We start from the raw sequence: 17,889 nt of genomic DNA on the forward strand, positions 1-17,889 counted from the left end.
TCTGCTAGTTGGGGTTTAGTCCAAATCTGCATCCTTTCCTTCAAGGCTCAGGGGTCCAAGATTATCTTCTGTGTCTGTGTTAATTGGTTTCCCTTTTCTTAGTTGAAGAGGGTCTGTGCAATCCTTCTGCCTAGTCCGCCATCTTGCCCCGCCTCCCAATTTGTTTTTTTATTTTGAGTTTTTTTTTTTATTTTATATTGAGTTTATTTGTTTTATTATTGTTGAGTTTGAAATTTCTTTATGGTAATATCTGCTTGAGTCAATCTGACAACAGCAGTTGTCCATCTGACAATAGCAGTGTTAAAAAATGAAAACCAAAGTGAATATACTACTTGCCATTGAGTTGATTTCTACTCATAGTGACCCCATGTATGTCAGAGTAGAACTGTGTTCCTTATGCTTTTAGTGGCTGATTATTTTTTGGAAATAGATTGCTAGGTCTTTCTTCCAAAGGAAGACTTGAACTTAGAACCTTTCACTTAGCAGCTGAGCTCATTAACCATTTGCACCACCCAGGGACAAAGTGACTATACCATTTTTATGTTCTCACTGGCAATATATGAAGATCTCAGTTTCTCCATATCATTGCCATCACTTGGTGTAATTAGTCTTGTGGATTATAGCCATTTTAGTCCGTATATAATGGTATGTCTTTGTGGTTATAATTTATGTTTCCCTAATGACTAATTAGTGGCATAATGGTTAAGCACTTGGTTGCTAACTGAAAAGTTGGAGGTTTGAACTCACTAGCCCCTCCATGGGAGACATATGTGGTAGTCTGCTTTTGTAAAGATTGCAGCCTTGGAATCCCTGTGGGATAGTACTATGTCCTGTAGGATCACTATGAGTCAGAATTGACTTAATGGCAAGAGGTTTAGTGTGTTTTTTTTTTTTTAATGACTAATTAGTGTTCAGCATCTTTTCACATGTTATTATGCATTCATATATTTTCTTTGGTTAAATGTCTATTCAAATCTTTTGCCTATTTTGTTCTGTTTATCTTATTTTTTGGCTGTAAGAGTTCTTGGTATTTTCTGGATGCAAGTCCTTTGTCAGATACATGATTTAGAAATATTTTCTCTTAGTCTATGGCTTGTCTTCACTTTTTTAAATGATTTTTATATAAGAATAAAAGTTTTAAATATTTAGTGAGATGTGTTTATTTATTTTTTTCCTGGATCATGACTTTGGTGTGATATTTTTTTTCTTGGATCATGATTTTGGTGTGCCAAGAAATACTTATGTAATCCAAGGTCACAAAGATTTTCTTACAGAGGTTTTAAATTTTGAGCGAATTTTCTATTTTGCATATCAATATCCAGCTGTGTCAGTGTCATTTGTTGAAAAGACTCCTTTTTCCATTGAATTTTCTTGACATATTTGTTAAAATTAGTTGATGTAGGTATATTTCACTATCTATTCTTGTGCTAGTATGATGCTGTTCTGGTTACCTAGTGCCACTCTGACAAGAATATATCACAAATTGGATGGCCTTAACAAACAGGAGTTTATTCTCTTACAGTTCGGGAGGCTAGATGTCTGAGTTCCAAGTGCCAGGCTCTAGGGGCTGTGTGAAAGTCCCTTGACCTTGGGCTTCAGCTCTGCCTCTTGTTCCCGGCCCACTGGAGCTAGAGGTGTCTTCACTCAGGCAGCTACTGGCTGCTGAGGCTAACGAGCCCAAGGTCGATAAATAAATGGCACAGTCCTGATGTTACCAAACCACACGGCAGGCCATTAATTCAAGTCCATTGAAAGTCCCAAGGTTGGCAGAGCATGGCAGGCTGCTGAACAACAACATGGCTACATGCAGGGTTCAAGTGTGCCATAAGCTAGAGAGTGTTCCACAAAGCTTTTCCTTACATACAGGAAGCAAACCACATCCCTAAGACAGCTACTCAGCTGCTCACAGTAGATTCCACCATGGAGTTCATTACCAGTCTTCATCATGGGGAATATTATATCCAACTGCCCAGCCACTCAACCAGACCTAGCCAGGTTGACACACAACTTCACCACCACAGATACTGTCTTGATTTCTGCAGCTTTTTAAAATAATTTATTTTTGTTGTTGTTGAGAATATGCACAGCAGAACATCCACCAGTTCAACAGTTTCTTAATGTATATTCAGTGACGTTGATTACATTGTTTGAGTTGTGTAGTTATTCATACTTTCCTTTTTCAAATTATCCTTCCTTCATTAACATAAACTCACTGTCCCCTAAATTTCTTACCTGTCTTTTGAGTTGCTGATATCAGTTTGAGCTAATATAGGTAGGTCTTAAAAGAGCACAATGCTCAAGGCAGACATTCTTTACTAGTTAAGCTAAACTGTGATTTAATTTTAAGATAATTTAAGGGGTTGCAGCTATTATAGATTTTTTTTTTTAAATTAGGTAATGTTAGCCCTCCAGCATTGCTTTATTTTTTTGAAAAAAATTTCTTGTTATTTTAAATCTTTTGCATTTTCATGTGAATCATAGACTTAGATTATTACGTGTACAAAAAAGCCTGCTGAGATTTTGATAGAGATTGTGATAAATCTATAGATCTATTTGGGGAGAATTGTCATCTTAACAATATCACATCTTCGAGTCCATGAACATGATATGTCTCTCTTCATTTAAGTATTTTTTCTTTCACTATTGCTTTGTAGTGTTCATTGTGTAGGATTTATACTTCTTTTCTTAAATTTTTCCTAAGGATTTTCTTATTTTTGATGTTATTGTGAACAGGACTTTTCCCTTAATTTTGCTTTGAATTCTTCAATTGTTATTTTAATTTTAAGCTTTTTCAGATATCATTTATTCTGCTCTATATGTGTAATTGTGTGTAGGGCATGTCTGCCTGCACCACCAGACCTGACGTGGTTAGGATGGTCCTGTCCAGTTGTTTCCAGCAGTTTTTTAATTTTTTTTAAAACTTTTTATTGTGATTCAAGAGCTCTGGTGGCATAGTGCCTAAGGCATGTGACTGCTAACCAGAAGGCTGGCAGTTCAAACCCACCAGTGACTCCTCAGAATGAAGGTTGTGCAATCTACTTTAATAGTGATTTGTGGTTGTTGTTAGGTGCCATCGAGTTGTTTCTGACTCATAGTGACCCCATGCACAGCAGAATGAAACATTGCCTGATCCCGTGCCAGCTCCATGATCCCTGCTATACTTGAGCCCATCGTCACAGCCACCTTGTCAATCCATCTCGTTGAAGGACTTCTCTTTTGTCAACCCTCCACCTTATCAAGCATGACATCCTTCTCTAGGGAATGGTCCCTTCTGAAAACATGACCAAAGTAGGTGAGACGAAGTTCTGGCCATTGTTGTTTCTAAGGAGCATCTCGGCTGCACTTCCTCCAGGACAGATCTATTAGTTCTTTTAGCAGTCCATGGTACTTTCAGCATTCTTTGCCAGCACCACAACTCAAAAGCATCAATTCTTCTTTGGTCTTCCTTATTCGTTGTCCAGCTCTCACATGCATACGAGGCAATTGAAAATATCATGGCTTGTGTCAGGTGCACCTTAGTCCTCAAGGAGACATCCTTGTTCCTCAGCACTTGAAACATTTCCTTCGCAGTTGATCTGCCCAGTGCTTCACGTTGTCTAATGTCTTGACTGCTGCTTCCGTTGGCCTCGATTGTAGAACCAAGCAATGTGAGTTCTTTGACAACCTCAATCTTTTCTCCATTTATTGTGATGCTGCTTATTGAGCCAGTTGTGAGGATTTGTTTTCTTTATATTGAGACGTAATCCATACTGCAGACTGCGTTCTTCAGTCTTCATCAGTAAGTGCCTCAGGTCATCCTCAAGTCCAGAAGCAAAGTTGTGTCGTCTGCGTATCTCAGGTTGTTAATGATTCTTCCTCTAATCCTGATGCCACGTTTTTCTTCATATAGTCCAGGTGCTCGGATTATCTGCTCACCGTATAACTTGAATAAGTACAGGGAAAGGATACAACCCTGTCACACTGCCTTCTTGATTTTAAACCATGTATTATCCCCTTGTTCTGTTTGAATGACAGTCTGCTGGTCAATGTACAGGTTCCTCATGAGTACAATCAAGTGTTCGGGAATTCCTATTCTTCTCAATGTTATCCATAATTTGTCATGATCCACACAATCAAATGCCTTTGCATAGTCAATAAAGCACAAGTAAACATCTTTCTGGTATTCTTTGCCTTGAGCCAAGATCCATCTGACAGCAGCTATGATATCCCTTGTTCCACATCCTCTTCTGAATCCAGCTTGCACCTCTGGAAGTTCTCTGTCAATATACTGCTGCAACCGTTTTTGAATTATCTTCAGTAAGATCTTACTTGCGTGCGATATTAATGATATTGTTCTATAATTTCCACATTCTGTGGGATCACCTTTCTTTTGAATGGGTACAAATATGGATCTCTTCCAGTCAGTTGGCCAGGTAGCTGTCTTCCAAATCTCTTGGCATAACTGAGTGAGTGCCTCTAATGGGGCTTCCGTTTGTTGAAATATCTCAGTCGGTATTCTGTCAATTCCCAGAGCCTTGTTCTTCGCCAATTCCTTCATTACAGCTTCGACTTCTTCCTTCAATACCATTGGTTCTAGCTCGTGTGCCACCTCCTGAAATGGATGAAGATCAACCAGTTCTTTTTGGTACAATGATTCTGTGTATTCTTTCCATCTTCTTTTGATGTTTCCTGCATCATTCAATATTTTGCCCATAGAATTTCTCATTATTGCAACTTGAGGCTTAAATTTTTTCTTCAATTCCTTCACCTTGAGAAATGCCGAGTGTGTTCTCCCCTTTTGGTTTTCTAAGTCTAGGTCTTTACACATTTCATTATAGTAATTGACTTTTTCTGCCCGAGCTGCTCTTTTAAATAGTCTGTTTAGCTCTTTTATCTTGTCATTTCTTCCATTTGCTTTAGCTATTCTCTGCTCAAGGGCAAGTTTCAGAGTCTCTTCTGTCATCCATTTTGGTCTTCTCTTCTTTTCTCGTCTTTTTAGTGATCTCTTGCATTCTTCACCCTTGGGTTTCTTCACCTTGGGTCACTATGAGTTGGATCTGACTTGACAGCAGTGAGTTTGGTTTTTTTTTTTTTTTTTTCAATTGAGATTCAGGTGAAAGTTTACAGATCAACAGTTCTTTAATTGTCTTGAGAAGCCCCACCATAACCACACCACTGGGATGCAGACTGTGTTGATTGTGAAGGAAGCACAAATTCTGAAAGGGAATGCTGTGGTGCAGCTTTTTGCATGTGTAACTTAAGTGAACTTGGCTACATCCACCTTGGATGACAAATCTTGGAATCCAAACTGCTTTCATGATGAAGTCAGAAATTAAAAAAACCTAAAGTGTATACACCATATAAAGCCATGGTAATGTGTCTTTGGAAGGAAGATAGGGCAATCTACTTCTGTAGTGATACTGCCTTGGAAATCCAAGGAGGGCTCGCTATGAGTCGGGTCCGACTTGACGGCATGTAACAACAACAACAGGCCCAATGACAGTTTTTCTCCTAAAATCAGTGTGTATCTATGTATAAATATGTGTGACGTTCTACATGCAAAATACATTGTCCATAGGTCAATATGAATGGGCCATCCTAGGCCAAGTTATGAGGTCAACAAAGTTTAATTTGCAGTCCCAAATCCTTTCCTCCCCTAGTTAGAAAGCCCCTCCACATTTGTTGTTCTATTCCCACCTCTATAAATGGAATACTTAAATCATCTAGTATACTTTACCTGTGGCAATTAATTTAAATAATTATACTTTGATATGAGTGAATTTAACCAGGTTTTTATATTTCTAAGTTTTTTTTTTTGTTGTTGTTAAATAAGTAAATTTTACCACCTCTTAAGGAAATTGCAGGTAACATGAAACAGTGAAGCTGGTGGTAGAGGTTGGGGAGGGCAGGAAGCCCCACATTATCTAAGACTCACCTGAAGATAAAGCTAGTTTGCCTCCTTTAGGAATACTTGTGTGTTCAGAGGCTATCTAGAGAGGACAGTTGACTGTTAAAAGAGCCCAAGCTGACTTGCCCAGCTCTGGTTATCAGGAGATGTTTCTCAGAAGCTGCTTGTGGGTAGACTCAGAAACCTCTCCTGGTCTCCATCTTCTTGTTACCCCTTCACTGGATTGCTGTGACAGGGCTCCCTGGGAGCTTCTTCTTTCTCATTCTTCACCTGCCTTTGCCCCATCTTCCTTGTCTGGTGTTATGCTAGAATTCTTCTGTTGGTTAGCTATTTGCTAGCATCTTTGATAAGAGACTTATGAGGACTGAAGGATATGTTTGTGAAGAATGAATCTTCTGCAGTAACTCCTCTATTCTCACAATGTTCCTCAGCACCCTTTTAGTGTCTGCCTCTGGCACAGGGTGTTTTACTATGAAGTGATCCTTTTGAAGTCACAGGCTTTTACTAGAACTGGGGCTCTGTGTGAGGACTGTTGTATTAGACTGCTACTTTATTCACTGTCATAGGGGGCTCTGGTCCTGGGCATAACCATTTGGGACATGAACAGTCTCATGTTTTCATTTTACTGAAAGCAGGTGAATTCAAAGCTCTAGGGTATTTATAACTGCAATGTAATTGTATGTTCTTTTTGGAGAGTCTTTGCCTCTGCAGTTCTTCCCCTACCCATGTGGATTATGGCTCCCTAGGGAATAGCTTTGATTTGCCAACCCTTTTCTATAATTCTGCCTGCATTTCTTTTATTGAAAAATATCTTTTTGGAAGAAGCAAAGTAACAGAGATGTTTTAAGGCTGAATGGTAGTGTTCATTTTCCTGGATTTATTTTGTTTTGATTTTCAGGAGAAACTGGCTCTTCGACAACAGCTGAACGAGGCAAAGCAGCAACTGCTGCAGCAGGCTGAGTACTGCACGGAAATGGGGGCAGCAGCGTGCACCCTCCTGTGGGGTGTCTCTAGCAGTGAAGAGGTCGTCAAAGCCATACTGGGAGGAGTAAGCATGGCCCGTGGGCCCATCTGAATATTGTGGATCATGTCTCTGCCACTTATGTCATTTACACAGCATGTGTAGTCAAGCACTAACAGACTAAATCCCATTTCTTTCTGTCTACTCACTTGTGTCCATTGATCAAATAGTTATAGCATACCTCTTATGTATAGTCAGTCCATTGTAACTTGGTGCTCTAGGGGTATGTAAAGATGAATGAAATAAGAACCCCCCCCCTCAGAACCTGCGTGGTGTTTGTGGCTATAAAATACTACCACTTTAAGATTACTATTTTACATTTATATGTGTTTAACAAGGTTTAAAGTGCCTTTACATATATTATCTTATGTGTCATATTTAGTTTATTGAATTTACATGTTACTTAACATATGTATGTATATGTTAAATAGTACTTAAATATATTGGGAACTTCATAGAGAAGGAGGGATTTGAAATGGTCATTGATTAATTGATAGAAATGGCAGACAATGGGCACAGGGTGAGAAGTCTTAGGTTTATTTTAAGGACAGTGAGAAGGTCAATTGTCAAAGAGTGGAGAGTTTATGTAGCAAAGTAGTGGGGGATACAACTTAAAAGGTACATTGACTGTGGAAGATAGTACATGTCAGGTTGATGGTATTATTCTATAGGTGGTAGGACTGGGTTCCTAGGGAGTTTTAGTAGGAAACAATATAACCAGAGCAGAATGTTAGGAAGATCACCCTGACAGTGAGATGAAGATGGTGGTGGTAGTGGGAACACTAAATTGGAGATCCTTCTAATGGGGCAGGCAGGAGGGGGCTGAGCTCTGTAGTGGAGAGTCAGCTATAGGAGCAGGTTGGCGATGTTAGGTGAGGGGAAGGGAGGACAAGGAAGACTGAAGTTTAATTCTGGGAGAACAGTGTGGTTATGCAGGGAAATGAAAGTCAAGAAGAAGATGTTTGGTGGGAGAACAGTGATAAATTTGTTAGTTAACAGGTGCTGTTGTTGTTGTTGTTGTTATGTGCCATCGAGTCAGACCCAACTCATAGTGACCCCTCCTTGGGTTTCTGAGGTGGTATCACTGCAGAAGTAGATTGCCCAACCTTCCTTCCGAGGAGTGGCTGGTGGGTTTGATCTGCCAGCCTTCTGGTTAGCAGTCAAGTGCCTTAGGCACTATGCTATCAGAGCTCCCAGTTAACAGCTAGCTTGCAGAAATAAAAATTGTATTTGACTTTAGGTGGAACAGACTAAATTCATTTACATTTTTTTAACAGCTTTATTGAGGTATAATTTATATACCCTAAAGTTCATCCATATTAAGTGTATAATGCAGTTGTTTTTAGCAGATTTCTAGAGTTGTACAGTCACAACCACAATACAGTTTTAGAACATTTTTGTCACTCCTAAAAGTTTCCTTGTGCCCATTTGAAATTAATTGGTTTTTAAACAATGCTTCAGAACTCCAGCATCCCCAGGGAAGTGCTTCAAATGCCCAGCAAGCTTGGGAATGTTTTTGCCAAGCAATAGAGGTTTAACCTGCCAGAGCTACCTCCTTATTGTTAATTACCTTTTTATATGTTGAGTTTCGGTTATGGTTTTAGTTGGAAAAAAGTTCCAGTAATGGTTTGAAAATCTCTGGCTTAATGCATAGAATAAACAGGCAGACAATGTATTTTTCTAGTGTATTTCCATTATATTTTCTTGGATGAGTTTATCCTTATACTTCCATTGTTGTGTAAATTTGTCCTATTTCATTCATATGGATTTTTTTTTTAACTCTTACCAATTTTTCTTGCTCCTTCTTGCCCTAAATGTCTTTTCTCTCTTCTTTTCAGTGGGAACTTTTAATGAAGAAATAGGTTTTAAAATAATGTCTATAATTATCTTTTGTATCCTGTACTTACAAAATGTTTTTATACTGGTGTCTGAAGGGGTATGATACTTTCAGTTCCAAATTTCTAGGATAAAGCCCTGAAGTTTTTCAACATCACCGGTCAGACAATGGAGAGTTTTGTGAAGTCCCTCGATGGCGATGTCAAGGAGCTTGATTCCAATGAGAACCAGTTTGTTTTTGCTTTGGCTGGGATTGTAACAAGTAAGTGATTCTTTTCAAATGTAGTTACTGTTAAAGATGTATTCCAGAGCAGTGCTTACCAATTGGGTGTGTGTGCATCAAATGTCTGTATGCTAGGGCTCAACCTGGAGAATCTGATTCAGCCAATCAGGGATAGGTACCAGACTGTATATTTTGGAAAATATCCCCAAGAGATTCTGGTAAGTATCAGTTACTATGAAATACTAATCTAAAGAAAATATAGTATGAGCATGCATGTTTTGTTCAGTTATGTACATAGACAAAAGTCCAAACAAAACTAAGTTTAGTTATTTGGAATCATCCTTCTTTTAATAATATCTAGTAGCTAATGAAAGGAGCTCTGGTGGTGTAGTGGGTAGGCATTTGGCTGCAAACCAGAAGGTCAGTGGTTTAAACCCATCAGCTGCTTCATGGGAAGAAGATGGAACAGTCTACTTCTGTAAAGATTTACAGCCTTGGGAACCCTCCCTCTAAGGGTAGCTATGAGTCAGCTATGAGTGGGTGGGTAAATAGGTAATGAAGGAGCCCTGGTGGTGTGTGGTTAAAGGGCTTGACTGTTAACCCACAGGTGGGTAGTTTGAACCTACCAGCTATTCCATGGGAGAAAGATGTAGCAGTCTACTTCTGTAAAGATTTATAGCCGTGGAAACCCTATGGGGCAGTTCTACTCTGTCTTAAAAGGTTGTTATGAGTTGGACTTGACTCAATAGCAGTCAGTGCTTCTGCTTGGGTTTAGTAGCTAAAGTAAAAGCCTGAGCAATGCTTAAGCTATACTCTTGTTTTTGTTTTAGTACACTAATCAAATACTGTCCTAAACCTAAATTGTCCCTTCAGTAAATTTATCCCAAAGGATTATCAAGTAAACCTTTCCCTGGGAGTTACAATAAAATTTCAACAAAATTGTTCTCAACAATAAAGCCAAGGGACAAGTAATTTTCCATAGTAGTAGGAAGTGGGATATATTTATATTTAGGCTTTTTGTTCTGAAGTCAGTAAAATAGTTTATTTAACTGTCTACTTAACTATATTGCTGTGGCTTTTTTCTTGTAAATTGTGGTAAAAACATACAGTCAAAATATTTAGCAACTGAATAATTTCTACTTATAAAATTCAGTGACATAGGGTATATTCTTCATATTGTATACCATTATTGCTATCCCTTTCCAAATTATTTCACCATCATTAACATAAACTTAAGCTTCCCAAGCAAAAGTTCCCTCATCCCCCTCTGATTATTTCTTTTACATTAATCTTTTATCTCTTCTGTATCTGATGTTACTTTTAGGATTATTGTTGTCAGTTACTGTCAAGTTGGATCAGACTGATGGTGACCTTAGAACAGAACAAAACATTGCCCAGTCCTGCACCATCTTAATTATTTTTGATGTATTTATGCCCATTTTTGTGGCTTTTGTATCAATCCATCTCAGTGAGGGTTTCCCTCATTTTGTCTTACCTTCCACTTTACCAAAATGATGTTCTTTTCCTGAGTTTTTTCTTTCCTGGTGATGTGTGCAAAGTATGCAAGACAAAGTTTGTACCCTCACTTCTAAGAAGCATTCTGGGTTTATTTCTCTGCTTTTATGGAGAAGGAAAATTTTATTTTCCCTCGTGGCAATATTCTTTGTCTACTGAAATCCTAATGAGCAGGTCCTATGTAGGAAGTTTCTTTTAATCCTATAAAATCTGATGATTTTTTTTTTGGGTGGGGGGCAAATGTTGAGATTCAGATAGTCTTTGGGTTAATCCTGAGTTTGCCCAGTAACTTAGTCTTTTATTGTACAGAGTTAAATATTTTAATCATATATTTCTAATTTGGAGGAGAATTTTATTGCTAAACTTAAATTTTTTTTTTTTTTTTTGGGCTTCTCGTAAGGTGGTGGAATAGACAAACAAGTTACACAGACCTTCTTTAACCAAAGAGAAACCAATTGACCCAGATACAGAAGATAATTCTAGAGCCCTGAGCTTTGATAGGAAGGATACAGAAGTGCATCAAATATGGACTAGTAGAAGAACCTGAATGAATACAGTGAATGGAAAAATGGAACTGTGGACTGTCAGCTATCCTGACAGCATGGCTAGTTTGAATATTTGTAAGTGGGTTATGACCTGAACAGTAATTTAAAAATTGGCCCTGCTCGCCAAGGGCTGCATGGACAATTACACTGGTGGCTGATGACTAGAAAAGAAAACAGCAAAGAAGGAGACAAACTGAGGTGTGGACTTTCAGCTGTCATGAGGGTGCAGCCATTTTGAATATGTGTAAACAGTGTGGCCATTTTGAATATTTAAAGCAGCAGCATTCTGATCCCAGCGACCTAAGAGTAAGCTCCACTTGCTAAAGACGGCACTGGTAACCACACTGCAGGTGGTTAACTGGAAAGATGCAATATTCCCCTTCTTACTCTTACATTGGGAACTCTGGTGGTGTAGTGCCTCAGGCACTTGACTGCTAACCAGAAGGCTAGCGGTGCAACCCCACCAGACATTCCCTGGAAGGAAGGTTGGACAATCTACTTCCGTAGTGATACTGCCTTGGAAACCCAAGGAGGGGTTGCTTTAAGTTGGATGCGACTCCACAGCAGTGAGTTTGGTTTTGTTTAGTTTACTCTTATATTGGAACGCAAAATTTGGAGACAAAGAAGAATCACCAGTAGTTAAAAAATATGGCCTTGGTGATAGAAATGGTGCCAGAGATTGCAAGATAGAATTTTGCAAGATCAATGACTTACTCATTGCAAACACCTTTTTTGAATAAAATAAATAGTGGTTATACATGGGGACTTTGCCAGAAGGAATACTCAGGAATCAAATTAACTACATCAGTGGAAAGAGGCAATAGAGAAGCTCCATTATCTTCAGCCAGAACAAGGCTAAGAGGTAACTATGGAACAGACCATCAACTTCTCACATGCAAGTTCAAGTTGAAGCTGAAGACAATGAAAAGAAGTCCATGAGAACCAAAATATTTACAATTTAGAGACCATCTGAAGAATATATTTGACACATTGAACACCAGTGATTGAAAACCAGATGAATTGTGGGATGACATCAAGGATATCATCCATGAAGAAAGCAAAAGGTCATTAAAAGACAGGAAAGGAAGAAAAGATCAAAATGGATGTCAGAAAGAGACTCTGAAACTTGTCCTTGAATGGAGAGTAGCTAAAGAAATGGAAGAAATGACAAGATAAAAGCTGAACAGAGGATTTTAAAGAGCAGCTTAAGAAGAAAAAGTCATTTATTATAATGAAATGTACAAAGACCTGGAGTTAGAAAACCAAAAGGGAAGAACACGCTCGGCATTTCTTAAGCTGGAAGAACTGAAGAAAAAATTCATGCTTTGACTTGGAACATTGAAGGGTTCTATGGATAAAATATTGAATGATGCAGAAAGCATCAAAAGAAGATGGAAAGAATGCACAGAGTTACTGTACCAAAAAGAATTGGTTGATGTTCATCTATTTCAGGAGGTGGCATATGATCAAGAACCAGTGGTATTGAAAGAAAAAATCAAAGCTGCACTGAAAGAAGTGGCAAAAAGCAAGGCTCCAGAAATTGATGGAATCCCCATTGAGATCAACAAACAGATGCAATGCTGGAGGTAAATACCTGTGTATGCCAAGAGATTTGGAAGACATACCTGGCCAGCTGACTGGAAGAGATCCGTATTTGTACCCATTCCAAAGAACACTTAAACTTATACACAAGTACTATACCATACACAAGTAAAAACTTGTCAAAGGTAATTAAAAAACTATTGTAGCAGTATATTGACAAGGAACTTCCAGAAATGCAAGTTGGATTCAGAAGAGGATGTGAAATGAGGGATATCATTATCATTGCTGATGTCAGATGGATCTTTGCTGAAAGCAGAGAATACCAGAAAGATGTTTACTTGTGTTTTATTGACTATGCAAAAGCATTCGACTGTGTGGATCACAACAAATTATGGATAACATCAAGAACAATTGGAATTCCAGAACACTTGATTGTACTCATGAGGAACCTGTACACAGACCAAGAGGCTGTCGTGCAAACAGAACAAGGGGATACTGCATGGTTTAAAATCAGGAAGGGAGTGTGTTAGGGTTGTATCCTTTCACCATACTTGTTAAATCTGTATGCTGAACAAATAATCTGAGAAGATGGACTATATGAAGAAGAGCATGGCATCAGAATTGGAGGAAGACTCATTTAACAACCTGAGATACACAGTTGACACAACTTTGCTGAAAGTGAAGATGACTTGAAGCACTTGCTGACAAAGATTAAAGACTACAGTCTGCAGTATAGATTACACCTTAACATAAAATTAAAATCTTGACAAGTAGACTAATAAGCAGCATAAGGATAAATAGAAGAAAAAATTGAAGTTGTCAAAGATTTAATATAACTTGGTTCCACAATCAACACCAGTGGAAGCAGCAGTCAGGAAGTCAGACAACATACTGCACTGGGAAAATCTGCTGCAAAAGACCTCTTTAAAGTGCTGAAGAGCAAAGATGTCTCTTTGAAGACTAAGGTGTGCCTAACCAAGCCATGGTATTTTCAGTTGCCTCATATGCATGTGAAAGCTGGACAGTGAATAAGGAAGGCTGAAGAAGAGTTGATGCTATTGAGTTGTGGTCTTGGTGCAGAATACTGAAAGTATTGTGGACTGCCAGAAGAATGAACAAGTCTGTCATGGAAGAAGTGTAACCGGAATGCTCCTTGGAAATGAGAATTGCCAGATTTTGTCTCACCTACTTTGGTCATGTTGTCAGAAGGGACCATTCTCTGGAGAAGGATATCATGCTTGGTAAAGTGGAGGGTCAGCGAAAGAGGGGTAGGCCCCCAGTGAGATGGATTGACACAATGGCTGCAACACTGGGCTCAGGTATGGCAAGGATTGTGCGGCTCGCATAGTACTGGGCAGTGTTTCGTTCTGTTGTACATAGGGACGCTATGAGTCAGAGTCGACTTGATAGCACCTAACAACAACAAGAGGAGCTCTGGTAGCGTAGTGCCTAAGGCACTTGACTGCTAAGCAGAAGGCTGGCGGTTCAAACCCACCAGCCACTCCTCAGAAGGAAGGTTGGGCAGTCTACTTCCACAGTGATGCCGCCTCAGAAACCCAAGGAGGGGTTCTATGAGTCAGGTCCGACTCGACAGCACATAACAACACACCAGGAACAACAACAACAAAACATGCATGTGAAAGCTTGACAGTGAATATAGAAGACTGAAAAAGAGTTGATACTTTTGAGCTGTGGTGTTGGAGAAGAATACTGAAAGTACTGTGGACTGCCAGAAGAACTAACAGGTCTGTCCTGGAAGAAGTGCAGCTAGAATACTCCTTGGAAGTTAAAATGGCCAGACTTCATCTCACCTTCTTTGGTCATGTTGTCAGAGGGAACCTGTGTTAGACTGGGTTCTCTAGAGAACCCAAACCAGTAAATCTTATATAGAAAGAGAGAGAAAGAGAAAGAGAAATTTATCTTAGGAAAATGGCTCACACACTTACAGAAGCTGGCAAGTCCCAAGTTCTTGAGTCAAACATCAAGCTGAAGGCTTTTCCCAACTCACGCAGCTGTAGGGGCTGACGAGCTCAAGGTTAGCAGACAGTATACTGGCTGTTGACTCCAACAAATGACAAATCCAAGATCTCCAGGCCGAATGGTAGATTGCTCATGGACAGTTGTAGGCAGCACAACAGAATCCTGATCCACAGAAGAGAGTCTCTTTTCCCAGGATGTCCATAAAGATACTGGAAGCAGGCCACACCCCTAGGGAAACTCCCTTTCAGTGGATTGGCTGCTCAAAACATATACATCTGTTCCCATCATGGGAACAACCCCCATCACAATTGCTTAAACCACACATGTGGTCCATCCAAGTTGACACACAGCTCCAACTATCACAGGACGGTTCACTGAAGAAGGATATCTTGCTTGGTAAAGTGGAGGGTCAGCGAAAAAGGAGAAAGCCTTCAGTGTGATGGATTGACATGGTGGGCGCATTAATAGGCTTAGGTATAGCAAGTATTGTGAGGCTGGCACACAACTGGGCAGTTTTTTCTGTTGTACATAGGGTCACTATGACTTGGAGCCGACTTGATGGCACCTAACAACAACAACAACAACAACAATTCTTATACCCCACGTCCTCTTGGTGAACAGATGTGCAGCCATCCCCCACCTCCACCCACCTTCAAGACTGGCAGAAATTCCATCCCAGTCTGTGCTTTGATGCAGCCTGAGTGCCCTGCCCCACCAACCCCAGATTTTTGTTTGTTTGTAAATTATTATTTTTTCCTTCCTTTTTTATTTGTATTCTTTCTTTTTCCCTTCTTATTTTCTAATGTTTGGTTTCTTTTCTTTCCCTTTTCCTGTTCCCATCTTTTTTTTTCTTTCGTGGTTTCTTTTCTTTTTCCTTTTCCTGTTCCCATCTTTTTTTTTTTTCTTTTGATTCTTCCCATTACTTGTTTTTCTTTTTGCAGTTTTCTTATTTATTGATTATTCTTTTATTCTTGCTCTTTTCTCTTATTCTCCACTCCCCAGGTATTGTGTTTTTTTCCTCTCTTGTATTTTTGTTTCTTTTGTGTTTTAAAAGTATTTATTTAAATGTGTCTTCTCATTTATTGCTTTCCTTTATTTTATTTTTTTTGTGTGTGTGTGATTGTTCCTGGGTGTTTATGTCGTTTATACTTTTTGTCCTCTTGTTTTCACTTTTTTGGTAGTTTTTCTGATTGTTGTTTTGTCCAACTGAGTGGGAGATAGCAAGTGTGCCCAAAGGATCAAACCATACTGGCAATTCCTGTATCCCCACCTACTGAGTGAGAGGGCCACCACATACTCCTGCACCAACTGGCTAACGATAGGTGACAGCCAATATAAGACTGACTTACCCCTAACTCTTCTTCACAAACAGCCAACAGAGATCTGTGCACCCACTTTCATTCTTTGTCATACCCACCAGGAAATAGGTGGTGAGTCTCTAAGTGTTGACAACTAGCAAATAGAGGAGCACAGTACCCTGTTTACTCAGATATATCAGAAGAAAGCAAAGCAAAAAAACAAAACTAAACTAAAACCTTGGCAAATAACAACAACATAAATCACTAATTAAATTTTAAAACAATGATGTCACGGTGTCTCAGAGCCAACAGACCATCACAGCCCATACAATGAAGCAAGATAAAGCAGGAGAAACAGGGGACAAAGATACAGACCCAGAAAATATCTTTGAGGATGAAGCAGCACTGGAACTTTCTGATAAGGAAATCAAACAATCAAAACAATTATATTTAGGTACCTTCAACAGACTGAGAAACAGATTAAGGAAAACATTGACAAAATTAAGGAAAACACAGAAAAAACTCTAGAACAATTTGGGAAGATAATACAAGAACAAAATGACAAAATAAATAAAAAATTAGAAATGATAAAAAATCTACACATAGAAATCCAGAAGATGAATACTAAAATTTTAGAAATAGAAAAAACATTGAATGGGCAAAGAAGTGTTAGTCTGGGTTCTCTATAGAAGCAAAACCAGTAAAATAAAACTATATATATATATATATAGACAGAGAGAGAGAAATTTATCTTAGAAAAATGGCTTACACACTTTGAGAAGCTGGCAACTCCCAAATTCTTGGATCAAACATCAAGCTGGAGGCTTTTCCCAACTCATGCAGCTGCAGGGGCTGATGAGCTCAAGGTTGGTAACCAGTATACTGGCTGTTGACTCCGACAAATGATGAATCCAAGATCACAAAGCCGAATGGTGGATTGTTCACTCATGGACAGTTGTAGGCAGCACATGAAGATCCAGATCCACAGAAGAGTGTCTCATTTTCCCAGGATCTCCCTAAATATATTGGAAGCAGGCCACACCCCTAGGGGAACTCTATTTCAATGGATTGGCTGCTCAAAACATACATCTGATCTCATCATGGGAATAACCCACACCACAACTGCTTAAACCACACACAATTGTGATCCATCCAAGTTGACACACAACTCCAACTATCACAGTCCACCCCTTGTCAATTAGGCAGTTGTACACATCTCCTCAATCATGTATAATCTCTAAAGAAGGATAATTATAAAGTCTTATTTGCGCCTAACATGATGCACTAACGTGTACAACCAAAACACATTAACCCTGTTTACATTTCATAGTTCGTAACAGAAGGAAACACAAATATTTGATGTGCATATACAATGAAGAAATATAACAAGCACAGTTCTTGTTTCTGCAACTGGTCATGTAGTCATAGCTGATATTCAGAACTACCTTATTCTAACGCCCATTCTGTATTTCCCTTACCCTCAGCAATCTCCTTAGCTGGTCATGGTTCTTTGCCTGGTGGGGTGGCCCAAATCTTCATTCCTGAAGGGTCTGAGCCATTAGTAGTCATATCAGTATTGAGTTGCTGTAATTTTCCATTGACATTAATCGCAGGGCATGCTAATACTAAGAGACATTCTAAAGAATCTCCTGTATTCCAGACATATTCTTCTTTACCTTCTTTATATAAAGTCAATTCAATTTCCCCTTGGTAATCAGGATCTATAGTACCAGATAGTACAGTAACACCCTTCTTTGTCTGTTGATCCAGAGACATGAGGAAGCCAAAATGGCTGGGTGGCATTCTTAATTTCCAGTTCAATGCAATCAGTACTGTGTCTCCAGGTGGGAGTGTTCCTACTTTTGGGACTAAGATCTCCAGGCCTGCAGAGCATAGGGTAGTAGGGACAGGAAGCAAAAATTTTTTGAGTGGGTCACTATGGGTAATAGTGAGTGGTATCACTCCTGTTTCCACCCCTTGGTTCCTGGACCCGTGAATCCTGGCTGTGTGGAGAAACAGCACCGTACATTGGATGCTGGTTT

At 39.2% G+C, this 17,889-nt stretch overlaps 1 protein-coding gene across 1 annotated transcript in view; it reads left to right on the plus strand.

Annotated features, from left to right (window-relative positions):
- Positions 1–17,889, plus strand: part of LOC103202421 (heat shock transcription factor 2 binding protein) — a 271,770-nt gene that overhangs the window by 46,111 nt on the left and 207,770 nt on the right. The window contains exons 4-5 of the mRNA XM_007947307.1: positions 6,786–6,935; positions 8,874–9,006. Coding sequence (XP_007945498.1) covers positions 6,786–6,935; positions 8,874–9,006 — 283 coding nt within the window. The remainder of the gene's footprint in view (positions 1–6,785; positions 6,936–8,873; positions 9,007–17,889) is intronic.

The sequence above is a fragment of the Orycteropus afer genome, unplaced genomic scaffold (assembly GCF_000298275.1).
Source record: "Orycteropus afer afer isolate SDZICR_OR568_19922 unplaced genomic scaffold, OryAfe1.0 scaffold00179, whole genome shotgun sequence".
In the NCBI taxonomy this organism is placed as follows: domain Eukaryota; kingdom Metazoa; phylum Chordata; class Mammalia; order Tubulidentata; family Orycteropodidae; genus Orycteropus; species Orycteropus afer.